The following is a 14,522-nucleotide window of genomic DNA, read 5'->3' on the forward strand; positions in this document are numbered from 1 at the left end:
TTGCATACAATGGGCCTTATAATTAGAGTCTCTGTATTAATGTAACTTCGTTTCTACGGTATTTTTTTAAATTCTGATGGTGAATTATATTTTAACTTAACGATATAAGATGAAAAGTAAGAATAAAATATTTTGATATCTAGCGTAATTTTCAAAATATTGAAAATTGAAAATTTTGTTTAATAATTCAGCTTTCGATATTTCGAAAGCCAAGGCAGATACATTACAACCCTAAATTTAACATTTTTTTAACCCTAAATCTACCCTGCTCGCAATCCCTTATATGAATGGAGACACTTGGTTTTTCTTTTCTATGTCTTTGCTAATAAGTTTACTTTCTATTAAAATGTCATTCGAACCAAAATTTTATTTCTATCATTAATATTTCTAAGTATTCCTTACTTAAAACTAAATTAGAAATACCCTCGTATAATACACAACACGAATATTTAGATTCTAGATAGATAAAATCTTTTTTAGGTTTAAAATTCCCAAGCATTATGACAAAAAGATTCTGAATCATGACGAAAACTTTCTGGAAAATTCCAACATTTTTTTTGTAAATAATTTATATATAAAGATATTTGGATTGATCTCTGGTGTGGTAAAGCCCACACAGAGTCGTGTAATCCGTAGGGGATATTAAAATTTGTATTTATTTTTTATTTAAGTATATTTGTTAAAAGAACGCCGATTATAATTGGACGGAGTTCACAGATGTCTACACATGAATTTAGATTACATCTTCCTACGAAAAATTATAGTTTTATGTCGCATTTCCTTCGAATGCTACCGATTTTCGAAAAAATATTCGTAAATAAAAAATGTTAGCTTTTTTTATGAGGATCAACTTTCTAATTTAAAGTTTAATTCTATTTCTTTCTTTTAAGGATCTAAATTGAGTAATAAAGCAACTCGGAGAAATCGTTCCGATCTAATGTAAGAACATGATATCTCCCATGATTACTCTACTTTTTTGATTGGTTAGCTACAAAACTAGCTATTAGCCGTAATAGATTAAATTGGTCAACCCTGTTTATAATACAATTTTCAAGCATTTCATTTGGAAGTTAATGTTCGTATTTGCAAATATTGGAAATTAACATTCGCAATCGACAATATACAAAGTAGAACATTCGTCCCATCACGCTAGTTCGTACGATCAACGCTTAAACTATGAAATCTAGAAGTTAAAGCGATCTAAAATGAAAACAAACCATTTATGATAAACTAATGAGTTACAAATCTGCGGTTAAAAATTTCACACACAAAGAGTTAAAAAGTTGAATCATAAAATTATAAATAAATAAATAAATATTAAAATGCCACCTATAGACTTGTGACTGGTTAATGATTACATACTTCTTGTTGTAACTAAGCACACAAAGTCAGACCTCAGATCCAATAGATCCAAATAGACCCTCTCCAACATCTAACAGATAGTTAGTTTGTTAATCATCATCATATTATAATGTCTTAATTAATAGTTACAATAATTTTTTTTTATAATATAAAAATATATTTTGCATGAATAATACAAAGTTAAGAATTTACCGTCTAATTTTATAAGAGACCGTGAGCTAATAATGACACGTATTTTATATGGTTGATTTTATCTACCTTTTGAGGTTTGATTAGGGTAAGTCTTAAGTTTTGAAAGTAATAAAAATCGAATTTTTCGAATATTGTGTTTTTCCACAGTTGTTTTTTCCTGCCACATATGGTATAAAAAAGTTATTAGCCACAGCATACGTGGAAAAAAATGACAGAAAGTTTAAAAATGTCGAAAAAGTTGAAAAATGAATTGAAATTGTAAAACACCAAAAAATTATTTTTCAACGCTCTCGCCACTTCTTTGTAAATAATTTTCTTTGAACATAAAGGACAGAATAAAATGTCATCGAAAAATTCGATTTCCATTAATTCGACACTCAAACAACGAAGTTTCCTTACGGACAAATTAACCTTTATCAATCCTCCGATATTTTCCCTTCATTATGGGTTTACGGTCATTTATTACAAGATCACTTCAGATATTCTCTGATCATTTTTTATTCTCAGAATTACTCCAAAAAAACACAAGCTGAGGAGGATATCACCTTTAAGAGCAAAACCAATAACTTTCTGTTTCAGTAAACATTCATATTGAGAACAAGCTTTTATTGCATTCAAAAATAATCAATAACAAGTATTTTTGGTTACAAACCTACAAATTGGTTATTTTCGAGCTTTTAAAATATCGATTGAAGACGCTCCGAGATATCATCCATTTGATACGGGTTTGAGTCAAAAGACTTTTATCCAAATCGAAGAAAAAAAAAAGTTTGTCCATTTTTGGAAATTTTCTTAAGGAGACACTCTTTCGAAAAAATCGAGAAAATTACATTTTTCTCCGGAATTTATAAAAAATTGGTATTTAGGGGTAATATTGACCGAAAAAATCGGCTCCATTTATCGATTAAGTGAATAGTTTTGAGATATCGCACTGAAACCTGTGCTAAAAGCTTTTATTTCGATGCGATAAAAACACAAAAAGTTTGGACTTGAACGAAAACTACATTTACTAGAAGGTTGCAATAGGCAACCGGACTAAATTTTTTTTAATCACTTCAGGCGAAGAATTTTCACTGGACTTGCAAAAAATTGAAGTAAAAACACCACGAAGGTTAGATAGGTAATAAAGAAATTCATAGAATTTTTTATTTTGATTTTTAGGATCAAAACAACATAACTTTCAATCAGAAAGTGAAAAAAACTACCTAAAACTACCTGCACAAATTGAAATGGCAATTTTTAACACAAAAAAAAAAATATTAACAAGTGTGAATTTAACAATAATTATTAACCATAACTATAAAAGATAACTAGTTAAAGCTGTCACACAACTCAAAAATCATCTTTTGTCATCAATTTTCATAATGATTATCACTTCAAAAACCCATAGGATTTGAAAACCAACTTCATTAAAATAACAATTATTATTCAAAATGATATATAATTTGAATCTGACGCGCTTTATTTTTAGTCTATAATAGATAGCGCCACCATTTATAATTTTAAGTCTAAAATCCATAAAAAAGGACTAATTCCGGGATCCAACTTTGTACACGGAAGTATAAGAAGTATTGTCGCAAAAAACAATCCAGATAGTATTGATAACTAGGAGTTTCAAGCCCGTCAACTTGTGGTGGCAATTCGTACTAATGACAACAGAAAATGGACACGTTTATAGTAGTTCGGAATTTAGACTACCAGATGGCAATACTTGTACTTACCATTTTTAAAGGCCAATAAAAATATTCAAATTCAAATCAGATAAACCCCACCAACTGGCAATAATAATTAGTACTACTTAAAACAGTAAATGGAGTCTCCGTTTCTAGTAATTCCAATTTAGACTACCAGGTTACTTATCATTTATCAATATATAGATAGTATTCTAATACTAAGCCCGAAAAATGCGTCGGAACTGTTAGAATCCCTCCAAAAAACATTTCTTGCCTATTCCGATACAATTTTCATTCACATTTATTTCGAAATATAACGATTTAAATCTTAACGTCATTTATCAGTATTGTTTCAGTTTTACATCTTTTATCGATTCCATAAAGCACATCAAAATTCAAAAAAAAAATCGTTAAAACGTTATTTTTCGAAGTAAACTTGTTTCTGGATTATCGGAGCATATGTTATAAATATTTTTCTTTGGACGGATTCTAACAATTGATGCAAGTATCGTCCAAATCAGAGTCTTGATTCAATTTTTCTGATTAAATACCCAGTCTAAAATCCAAATTTGAAGCAGATGTCAAATATAGTATTTATTTTGCAATGAATTACAAAGATTTATATATATTTTGAAATAATAATTGCTAATATGAGAGTTGATTACAATAATCTTGAATCTGTTGCCGTTTGTTTGTACTTTTGTAGCATGTTGGTTGCTTGGCCCCTTTGATTGCTAGAACTGCCCATTATGGATACGATTGGTTGTATTGTAAATATATGGACACGCCTGTAGTCTATGTAGCTTCATTGAATGCACCGTGTAACGGTGTAGCGGTGTAGCCGTGTAGTGTGTACCAACACCGTACACCGTTCAATACACCTAGCTAAGCTAAACGAAGCAAGCTAGAGTTGGTAACTTATTAAGGTGCTATTACAATCATTCATTAAAATACCATTTTTACAAGCAAAGTTAATAGTCCGGGAGATCATACGGTCTTTTGGCGATGATAAGCGTCAAGCTAAAAAACGTTCACAATATGGCCATAATTTGATGTCTTAGTTAGCTCGGATTCTTTGTAAAAATCAATAAAAAGGTTTACATCTCAGTTCAAACTTTATTTACATTAATCAATGTTTATAATTTTAAAAGTATAATGTTTAATTACTTTTTCTTTTGTAATTGAGATCTACAGCTTCTCTTCTTAACGCCCAACAACAGTCTACAGGCCTAGTAAAGCCCCACTTTCCTTGATAACGATGTTCCATACCCGCTTTATCCTGGTGGAAACGCTCACCATGCTCATCACTAAGGTTCTCTTTACATTGAGGTAAAAAATAATATGATTCCAGAATATTCAGGTTTAGGAACATTTTACAGCCAATAACGTGCAAGGCTTCACTTATATCTTTTGTTTCATAGTTTTCAGCTGTCGATTTTCCGTGAAAATTAGTAAAAATATGTACCATGGATTCTTTCTTCTTTATTCAATTTATTATTGAAAGTAATGTCGTATTTGAGGCTCTATAAAAATCCCTTCAAACACGTTCGTGGGTATGTGAGGTGTTTACACCCACTACATGTTACGATAAGCACATTATGAGTAGGTATATCTCAAAAAATCGAGCTAAACCAACTGTGAAACGTCAATGGTACTTCTTGATATTACAACTCATTATCACTGTCCAAAAACCTTCTTGATCAGTGATTTAGTAAGTTAGCTTCGCTTCGACTAGATGCCCAATTTTATATCTACGAAATTTCTTGTAAATTCTATGTTCTCTTTTGTAGACAAGTATGAAGAATAGGCAATTGTGTAGGGGCCTTGTGGGCGCATAAAAAATTTTTGAAGATGTTTCACAGAAAGAAAATTTTATTGATAAATTTGGATTCTCCACGATAATAGATATTAGTGCTTATTTTCGACGCATGCTGATATGAAATGCTTCATATTTACACGGCAGAACCATCTAGCATCGAGTAGTGCAAATAATAGCATATATGGTGGGCCATTTTGAGTAAAAAAACTTATAAATCGTAATTGAAATTAGGCCTGATTTTTTTGTGTTTTATACAAAACTTTATTTATAAAAAAAAAGCAAATATATTTTTTTTAAACAAAACAATTTAGATAAAAATAGGAATTATTCATTCTTACGTTTTTTTACATTTGGTAACAAAAAATAAATAAATTCATTTTATCACCAAAATTAATTGTCATGATAAGTAAGATTATCAAATAATAAAAATTAATTTGAATCCTATGCAGGGAGTCCAGCTGCAATTCCAGATTCAATACCACAATGATCAGATCCACGTAATATTTTAAAGTATCCATTATCACCCCAATCAGTGTTCCATGAGTTTGCAATTATCCAATATGGTGTACCATTCTCAACACCCCAGCCTAACATTCTAATTGCATGGCCACCTAAAACTTTACCTTGGACGTGTTGGTAAACACCTGCAAAAACAAATTTAATTTATGAGTGATTTCTATAAATATCGAACTTCGTTGACACTTTGTGTCCATAGCCCCCATTAAGTAATTTCTTCAGAAAGCTTAGAATTACAACATATCAAAAATTCAAACAATTTAGCCTTGGGAATCCAGAATTCCCATAAGGTTTATGCGTTTCAATAAATATTTTACCTGATTTATAATGTAATAAATCTTCATAAACAGTTAAAGCAGCTTCCACAGGTCCATTTTGCATAATTTCCATTTTAATTTTGTCTTGATCACTACTGATTGAGTACGCTCGTTGGCCAAAATGTAAATCCTTTCTGAATGGAACAGAATATTCTGAGTTTGTACATTCCTTTTTACATTTGGGAGTTTTACCCTCACCGCTACATGCAGGACGTGTACCATTTACATGGTGTTCGCATGGTGGAATTTCGTAAGGTTGACATCCCTAAAAAAAGTAATAAAATTAATTTCAAATAATTTTGAGTATCATTAGCTGTAAATTTTACAATAGTGTTTTGGCTAAAATGTTATATACGCAAAATTGAAGATAAATAATTATTACCTGGTTTGAACCATATGATCCGCCACTGACTAAGCCTTTGCTTACCCAATACCGCCAAGCATTACCTGGAAAACCACCGTTGCATCCAAATCCACAAATTCGGCAACATGAAACTAATTCTTCTGCAGAAAATCTAAAATGTTTGGTACCATTGGAATGGATACAAAAACGATCCGAAATGGCTTCAACAGCTCCAAATGCCTGAAAAATACAATAATTGAAATAATAATCAAGCAAGACAAGCAAAATTTTAAATGGGTGATTTTTTTTATACTCACCCAACATGATCCACACGAGCCTTGGTCTCGAATTTCTCGAATTGTTGGACATTGTGGCCATTGTTGACGTGCATCAAAATTTTCTGGTAGTTCTTGAACTGACATTAATAAATGATCCTCCTTTTCTGGTAAACGGTATTTATGTGAATCGGGATGTACTCCCATCAATCTCTTGATGTATTTCATTGAAACATCTGGGGCAAAATTTCTGCCAGCTGTCCATGTTGATGAATGTTTATTGATTTGATTGATGAATTTATCGGATAATGGATGAAAATCACTTAATCCTAAACATAGCGTTCCGCCAAATATTAACAATATGCATATTTTTAACATAATGGAATCTGAAAAACATTTTAATAAAAAACAACGTTTATTTCAGTTTTTATACCATGTGTATATGAAATATACCAAGGTTTTCTAAGTTTAGTCGTTGCAGAATATTCAAAACATCGAAAGACAATTTCTTTTTCAAAGAAATTTTTTGATGACTATTCAATCGTCTATATAGGCAATACACGTTGCACATATGTTTTACACAAAGTATGAACTGAATTTTTTTAAAGAAATATTTTATGAAAAGGTTTAATAGCTTATTTAATTAATTTAAATTAAATTTTAAAGATAGATTACAAAAAGTTTAGGCAAAATTAAAAAATCTTTAAAATCACAGATTTAAAAAACCTATTATTTATAATCAAAGACGTCATTTTTAAATGAAGTTAAATACTTTACAAAACAAAGGAATTAACAATAAAGAACAAACTTATTTAAACTTTTTCAAAATTAAATTCAAAATATTTGATTAATAAATAATTTAACAGAGAAATAATGACTTACATGAATTTGATCTGTTGATTAACTTAAACTAAAAAAAACAAAACTAATTAAAGTTGATTGTATTGTTTAATCAAAGTGCGTTGCATCAGTTTTAGAGACTACTCTCTACTCTCACAAACTGAACGATGAATAGTATATTTTATTATTGTGTTTTTTAGATAACAAAGATCCAGAAGTTCATTAAAATCTGAATCAGCTGATAAAAATATTCTTATAATTATTATTATTATTATTACAGTATCGAGGTCATGACATCACATGGCTATGTTATTGATTTCATCATGTGCGCCGTGTCTACATTTTTATTGGGTTATAAAGAACGTTTGCAACAATAAACTGTAGGCCATGTTTTAAATAATGATATAAGAGAATTATTCAACGGTTAATTGTTTAAACATCTTTCCGTTTACAGGGTGTAGTCTTTAAACCGAAAAATGGGTCGGATTTAACGATTGTATTTTTATTGTTAATCAAAATGGATCTTGATGCCATTTAAACTATGGATAAAACATACAAAATTAATAAATTATGTCAGCATTTTTAGATATTTTGTGGCAAGACAGCCTATTTAAAAGCCTAGAAATATATAAAATTTCTGGCTTTTTTTCAAATCCGATTTTAAAGTTGAGTTAAATAATCAACCCGCATAGTTTAGACTTAAGAAAAAAATATTCAGTTCTTATAATTCGAAATAAGCATGCTGATAAAAATTGTCACAGTAGGTCGGAAATGTTTTTGGGGGTGCTCTAACAATTGAAATGAATGGCGTTCATATCAGTCCCAAAAAATACGAAAATCTTATATAATTTGACGATTTGGCGCGTATGTTGTTGAATACAAATAACTATTGTTTATGCTTTGTGTTTATAAACAATTCATAGATCTGATTTTGTATCTCACTTCCAAGACATTTTCTTACATCAAAATAATTTGGTTTATTTATTTGCTTGCTAAAAAAGATATCAGAAACAATGATAAAATTCTTAAAATTCTTATCGTGCAGTTACATTTTTGTGTAAAGGTGTAAACGAAAAGATTTGAAAAATAAAATAGAAAACAACGGGATTGAAGTAAGAAAGAAAGAGATGAACAATCAAATATTATGATGAAAATATGTAGAAATTATTATTTTGTCATATTCTAGTAATCCAAATATTTTGTAATTTTTTTGTTAGCAATATGTGGATTAAAAAAAAATTATGTCTTCATAAAGATGATTGCGTTCGTAGAATTATAACCTATCAATTTACTGAAACCGAAAAATTCAATCTCATATAGCAATATTATAAGAATGAAGTTCACTATGCTTATTACACATTTGTAATACAAGTTGCATAAGCGAGTTGTGTAATTTTTTTTTAATTTTAAGGTCGCTTTTAGCGTCTAGGTCATTAGCGACCGCAGAGATTGTGTGAATTTATTTAGTGTATATCCGTAAAATAAAATATTTTTTGGAATAAAAAAAATATTTCAAAAATCAAAAACTCCGGCTGAGTTAAATATAAACTGAAAAGGAAAAACAAGTTCTGAAGTTCTGCAGTTTACATAGCGACAACAGTCGGGACCTATTCAAATCTACAGGGGCTCTAATATTCCCAATAATAGGTCCCGACTGTTAAAGTCGCTATTTTTTTTTTTTTTTACTTACCCGTTTTAGTCAGGATTTCAGCCTATGTATGTATGTTTTGTCCTTTGAGTCGCCCTAGAGATCAAATGCGTGAACGATTTGTCTATTTAATAGCTATTTACTGTTTTGTTGTTTTCCTTTTTTTTCCTGAAAGACGAGGTGATTTTAAAGGGTCTCGGATGAACCTTATGAAAAAGGCTAATTCATACTGCTGATGATTACATCGTAGTCGTTGGGGCAAATTTTAAATTTCGTATTTTGGCCGGAAATTAATTCAAGGATACCGGATAGAGTAGGATTGTAATTCATGTTTTAATTGTTAACAATAGAAATATTAACATGATATAATGTTAACCCTTCACCGATTGCGTGAAATTTCCGTAAAGAGTTGGTAATGTAGCAGCGATGTGCCACAATGTTAAGATTTTTACACTGTTTTAATTTTTCTTAGGTTTTTTATATTTGGTATCAAAAAAATAACAACATTTACTTAATCATAAAAAATAAATATTAAATTATAAAATAATAAAATTATTTTAAGTCCTGTGCAGGGAGTCCAGCCGAAATTTCAGATTCGATACCACAATGATCAATTACACGTACTTTTTTAAAATATCCATTGTCACCCCAATCAGCATTCCATGAGTTTGCAATTAACCAATATGGGATACCATTCTCAATACCCCAGCCTAACATTCTAACTGCATGGCCACCTAAAACCTTACCTTGGACGTGTTGATAAACACCTACAAAAAACAAATTTAATTTATGAGTGACTTTTATAAATATTTTGATCGTAATGACTCCCTAACGAAATACAGGGCTGTCTTAAAAAATATTTTGACGTTATAGCACGTCAATAGCAACATAAAATGGCATTTTTTTACAATATTTTACCTGATTTATATTGTAAAAAATCTTCGTAAACAGTCAGGCAAGCTTCCACAGGTCCATTTTGCATAATTTCCATTTTAATTTTGTCTTGATCACTACTGATTGAATACGCTCGTTGACCAAAATGTAAATCCTTTCTGAATTCAGTCGCATATTCTTTGTTTGTACAATATAAATGACATTTTGGAGTTTTATCCAAGCCGTTACATGCGGGACGTGTACCGTTTATATGATGTTCGCATGGTTGAATTTCGTAAGGTTGACATCCCTAAAAAAAGTTATATAATTTATTTGAAATAATTTGCAGTATCATTAACTGTAAATTCTAAAATAAGGTTACGGCTTGGTGGGCCATTTTAAACTATGCATCCAAATATCTCTGTATATGCAAAATTGAAAATACATTATCTGGATTGATTATTATTACCTGATTTGAACCATATGCTCCGCCACTGACCAAGCCTTTTCTTACCCAATATCGCCAAGCAAAACTTGGATAACCACCGTCGCATCCAAATCCACACATTTCGCAACATGAAACTAATTCTTCTGCAGAAAATCTAAAATGATTGGTACCATTATAATGGATACAAAAACGATCCGAAATGGCTTCAACAGCTCCAAATGCCTGAAAAATACAATGTTTAAAATAATAATCGCAGGACAAGCAAAATTTTAAAGGTGTGGTTTTTTTTCGTACTCACCCAACATGATCCACATGAGCCTTGGTCTCGAATTTCATGAATTGTTGGACAATTTGGCCATTGTTGACGTGCATCAAAATTTTCTGGTAGTGCTTTAGCTGGCATAAATAAATGATCCTCCTTTTCTGGTAAACGGTATTTATGTGAATCGGGATGTACTCCCATCAATCTTTTGATGTATTTCATTGATAAATCTGGTGCAAAATTTCTGCCAGCTGTCCATGTTGATACATGTTTATTGATTTGATTGATAAATGTATCGGATAATGGATGAAAATCAAATCTAGATCCTAGACATAGCGTTCCGCCAAACATTAATAATAACCATAATTTTAACATAATGGAATCTGAAAAATATTTTTAATAAAAATCAACGTTTATTTCGATTCTTGTTACAACTCTTATAGAGAGAAGACATAAATATTTAATTGTCTACAACAATAACAAGAATTATTATTTTTATCAAAAATAAAATAAATTGATAAATCCAATATTACTGCATAATTGTTAAAATTTTGTTTGTTTGTTTGTGATATACCTTTTTTGTTTATAACTTAGGTGAGTCGGATACTTTATATATATATATATATATCTGTTTTTGTAATACTAAATTTGTTTTTACTATATTTTTTCTAAAAACTTATTGTGTCTTTTAGTACATTTAAATTAATTAAAATTTTTATTGAGTTTTTTTACAAATAAAATCAACTTTTAAGAGGTGGCTGAGGATGATCCTCCGCCAGACCCTTCTCGGAGGGGTCTGGAAGACCCTCCTCCAAATCCCGATACTCCAGTAAATATTAATAATCCACCCGATCTACCCAATATCTCTACGAAGGAAAAACCTGTCTACAAATATGCGATAAATTCACTAGGACCCTTCAAAGTATTTTTAGAGTCAAATGAAAAAAATCTAGGAAGATTGCATCCGTTGGCAATTGGGCGCATATTGTTTAATAATAATGTACCCAACATTGTCAAAATAGAAAACTTGGGACGCAATAGGATTTGTATCCAATTTAACTCCCGTACTGCCGCTAACTCTTTCTTGGACAATCCTGTACTAAAAACTGAAAACCTTCGCGCCTATGTTCCTACCCACTGTGTCACTCGAGTGGGTGTTGTTAAAGACATCGATGAAAATATTGATGAACAAATTATTCTTGATAATATGAAAAACAACAAAAACATAAACATTCTAAAAGTTCATCGAATGTCAAGAAGAACAACATCCCCCGATGGCACACCATCCTATAAACCTTCCTCAACCATTCAAGTAACCTTTGAAGGTAGAAATCTTCCCGATTATATTACCCTATTTTATTGTTCCCGTCCCGTAGAAATGTACACATTTCCCGTGACCCAATGTTACAATTGCTGTAGATTTGGGCACATTACAAAAAATTGTAAAAGCTCACCACGTTGTGCCAAATGCTCCGAAGACCACCAATCATTGAATTGCACAAAAGATGACAGCTTACCAAAAATATGCATTAGTTGCAATGGTGACCACTCTGCTACCTATAAGAACTGTCCAGAGTATAAAAGGCAAGTTGCCATTAAAAAAATTATGGCCTCAGATGGCTTAACATATTTTGAAGCCAGTGGTAAAGTACCCAAAATCTTAAGCAATGTAACCCTTCCTAATCCTATTAATGTGTCGTCTACCCCGCAACAATTTCCGTTACTGTCGTATAACTCTTCTCCAATCGCCACAACGACTAGACAAACAATTCGACGAACGTACTCTAAGGCTACTACTTCACCAACTACCGCCCCTGTTCCCAAGAAACGAAAAGATTCCTCTCCCCTTACAAATCCTATTGCGGCCCAAATTGATAATCTGTTGATTAACCCCAACGGTAGGTCGAATTCTCCCATATTTTATAGCTTAACATCTACTTCTACTACCTTACCCTCCCCCAACGACCCATTTTTTTCTACACTTATCTCAGTTTTGAACTCCTTTGAATTAGACCCAACTATCAAAGCAAACATTGTACAAGCTATTATAAATAAAATCACTAATGGATCAGGTGTCCCAAGAACTCAAACTGCTTCAATGGAACATCCGAAGCCTCAATCAAAATAAATCCAACCTGGCTCTCATTTTATTTACCTATCCCATTGATGTTGTATTGCTTAGTGAAACTTGGCTAAAACCAACCTCAACATCAAAAATTCGTGGATATCAAATTTTCCGGAATGATAGATATGATGGCTATGGTGGCACTACGATTCTTGTAAGGAGGGGTGTTTCTGCCCAACTTATTCCGATTGAGTCGAATAACCCTTATTTCCAGGTAATCGCGGTGAGAGTTGCTGGCATATCTATAGTTTCCATCTATAATAATTCTTCTCAAAATATTTTATCTTCCGAAGAACTAAACCTAATGTTTCAGAATGTTCCCGAACCTGTAATAATTGCCGGTGACTTAAATTATCATCATCCTCTATGGGGTTGCACTGCGTCCGATAGAGGAGGTGATATTCTAATGGAATTCATGGATTCCAATAACTTGGTTTGCATGAATGACGGATCACCGACAACTATTCCTTCACCTCAACAAAGATCATCTGCTATCGATATCTCTTTTTGTTCTCCTCACCTAAGCTTAATTTCGTTCTGGCATACATTAAATGATAGCTATGGTAGCGATCATTTTCCCATTTTAATAACCTTAAATCATCAACATAATTTATTCCTCCCCAGACATACCCCCCGTAGACAGTTCGAGAGAGCAGATTGGCCTCTGTTTTCTCGTACTGTAGACGACTTTCTTCCACCCCCCACATCCGATAATAATCCCTTGGAATGGTATTCCAGTTTTCATCAAAGTTTGGTCTCTGCTGGGGATATAGCCATTCCAAATACCAAATGTCCTAAAAAACCGTTTTCCCCAACACCTTGGTGGGATGACGAATGTAAATTGCAAATTCAAACCAGGAAGGAGGCCTTGAGGTCCCTCAAGGCCAATTTTACACAAGATAATTTTTGTAATTTTAGAAGAACCCAGGCACAAACCAGGCGTCTATTTAAGGAAAAAAAGCGGAATTCCTGGAAGATTTTTTGCGAAGGTCTTTCCAGAAGTACGCCTATTAAAGAGATCTGGAATAAGGTTAAGATGTATAGGGGGGCTATCAACCCATATCCTCCTTCTCCATCAAACCAAGGTTGGATCTTAAATTTCTTACAGAATCTGACTCCAGACTTTGCCCTTATACCTATTCAAACCCTGCCCGCCCAAAATGATCATCCTATGGATCGTCCGTTCGGAATATGTGAGCTAAGGGGTGTGTTGTCTGGTCTAGTGGATTCGTCTCCTGGCCCGGATAACATATCCTATAGTATGTTGAAAAACTTGTCGGACAGTACAATATCATTTTTTCTGCCAATATTAAATCAACTACTTAGTAGCTCATCTATCCCCGACGAATGGAGACATACGATGATCATTCCAATCCTTAAACCCAATAAAGACCCTAATATACACCAATCTTACCGTCCCATTGCGCTAGCCTCGTGCGTATCAAAGGTTACGGAACACCAAGTAAAAAACAGGTTGGAATGGTGGTGTGAATACAATAACATAGTTCCACCATACTCACGAGGCTTCCGTAAAAATGCCTCTACCCTAGATAACCTTTCTGTACTCTTGACCGATATCCAGATTTCTCTCTCCGAGAATGGATACCTGGTTTGCTGCTTGATTGACGTGAAAGGAGCCTTCGATAATGTTGACATTAATATTCTCATTAACATTCTCACGTCTCTGTCGGCTCCCCCTGGACTAACTTCTTTCATCTACGAATTTTTAAAAATTCGTCATCTCACCGTCAACTACCAAAATCATTTATCCGGTCCTAGAACTGCATCAATGGGCTTACCCCAAGGTGCAGTCTTGAGTCCCCTTCTCT

General features: G+C 32.2%; 2 protein-coding genes across 2 annotated transcripts; both read right to left on the reverse strand.

Moving 5' to 3' along the window:
• Positions 1-5,352: 5,352 nt before the first annotated feature.
• LOC123299063 (cathepsin B-like) lies at positions 5,353-7,545 on the reverse strand. Its single transcript, XM_044881214.1, has 5 exons — positions 7,380-7,545; positions 6,540-6,883; positions 6,262-6,462; positions 5,880-6,144; positions 5,353-5,690 (listed from the first exon to the last, which is right to left on the reverse strand). The coding sequence occupies exons 2-5, from the start codon at positions 6,873-6,875 to the stop codon at positions 5,488-5,490; spliced, it is 1,005 nt and encodes a 334-aa protein (XP_044737149.1). The 5' UTR covers positions 6,876-6,883; positions 7,380-7,545; the 3' UTR covers positions 5,353-5,487.
• A 1,992-nt stretch (positions 7,546-9,537) lies between these two features.
• Positions 9,538-10,919, reverse strand: LOC123298943 (cathepsin B-like). The gene is made up of 4 exons (XM_044881044.1): positions 10,605-10,919; positions 10,328-10,528; positions 9,904-10,168; positions 9,538-9,752 (listed from the first exon to the last, which is right to left on the reverse strand). Exons 1-4 carry the CDS (start codon positions 10,917-10,919, stop codon positions 9,538-9,540), a joined length of 996 nt encoding a protein of 331 aa, XP_044736979.1.
• Positions 10,920-14,522: the final 3,603 nt, after the last annotated feature.

Source organism: Chrysoperla carnea, chromosome 4 (genome assembly GCF_905475395.1).
Source record: "Chrysoperla carnea chromosome 4, inChrCarn1.1, whole genome shotgun sequence".
Classification (NCBI taxonomy): Eukaryota; Metazoa; Arthropoda; class Insecta; order Neuroptera; family Chrysopidae; genus Chrysoperla; species Chrysoperla carnea.

Excerpts from the sequence above, each read along its gene's own strand:
- LOC123299063 (XM_044881214.1), bottom strand. The coding sequence starts at position 6,875 with ATGTTAAAAATATGCATATTGTTAATATTTGGCGGAACGCTATGTTTA. Across the intron at positions 6,145-6,261 it reads GATCATATGGTTCAAACCAG|GGATGTCAACCTTACGAAAT; the intron begins GTAATAATTATT and ends TACTTTTTTTAG. Across the intron at positions 5,691-5,879 it reads TTTATTACATTATAAATCAG|GTGTTTACCAACACGTCCAA; the intron begins GTAAAATATTTA and ends TTGTTTTTGCAG.
- LOC123298943 (XM_044881044.1), bottom strand. The coding sequence starts at position 10,919 with ATGTTTGGCGGAACGCTATGTCTAGGATCTAGATTTGATTTTCATCCA. Across the intron at positions 10,529-10,604 it reads GCTCATGTGGATCATGTTGG|GCATTTGGAGCTGTTGAAGC; the intron begins GTGAGTACGAAA and ends TGTATTTTTCAG. Across the intron at positions 9,753-9,903 it reads TTTTTTACAATATAAATCAG|GTGTTTATCAACACGTCCAA; the intron begins GTAAAATATTGT and ends TGTTTTTTGTAG.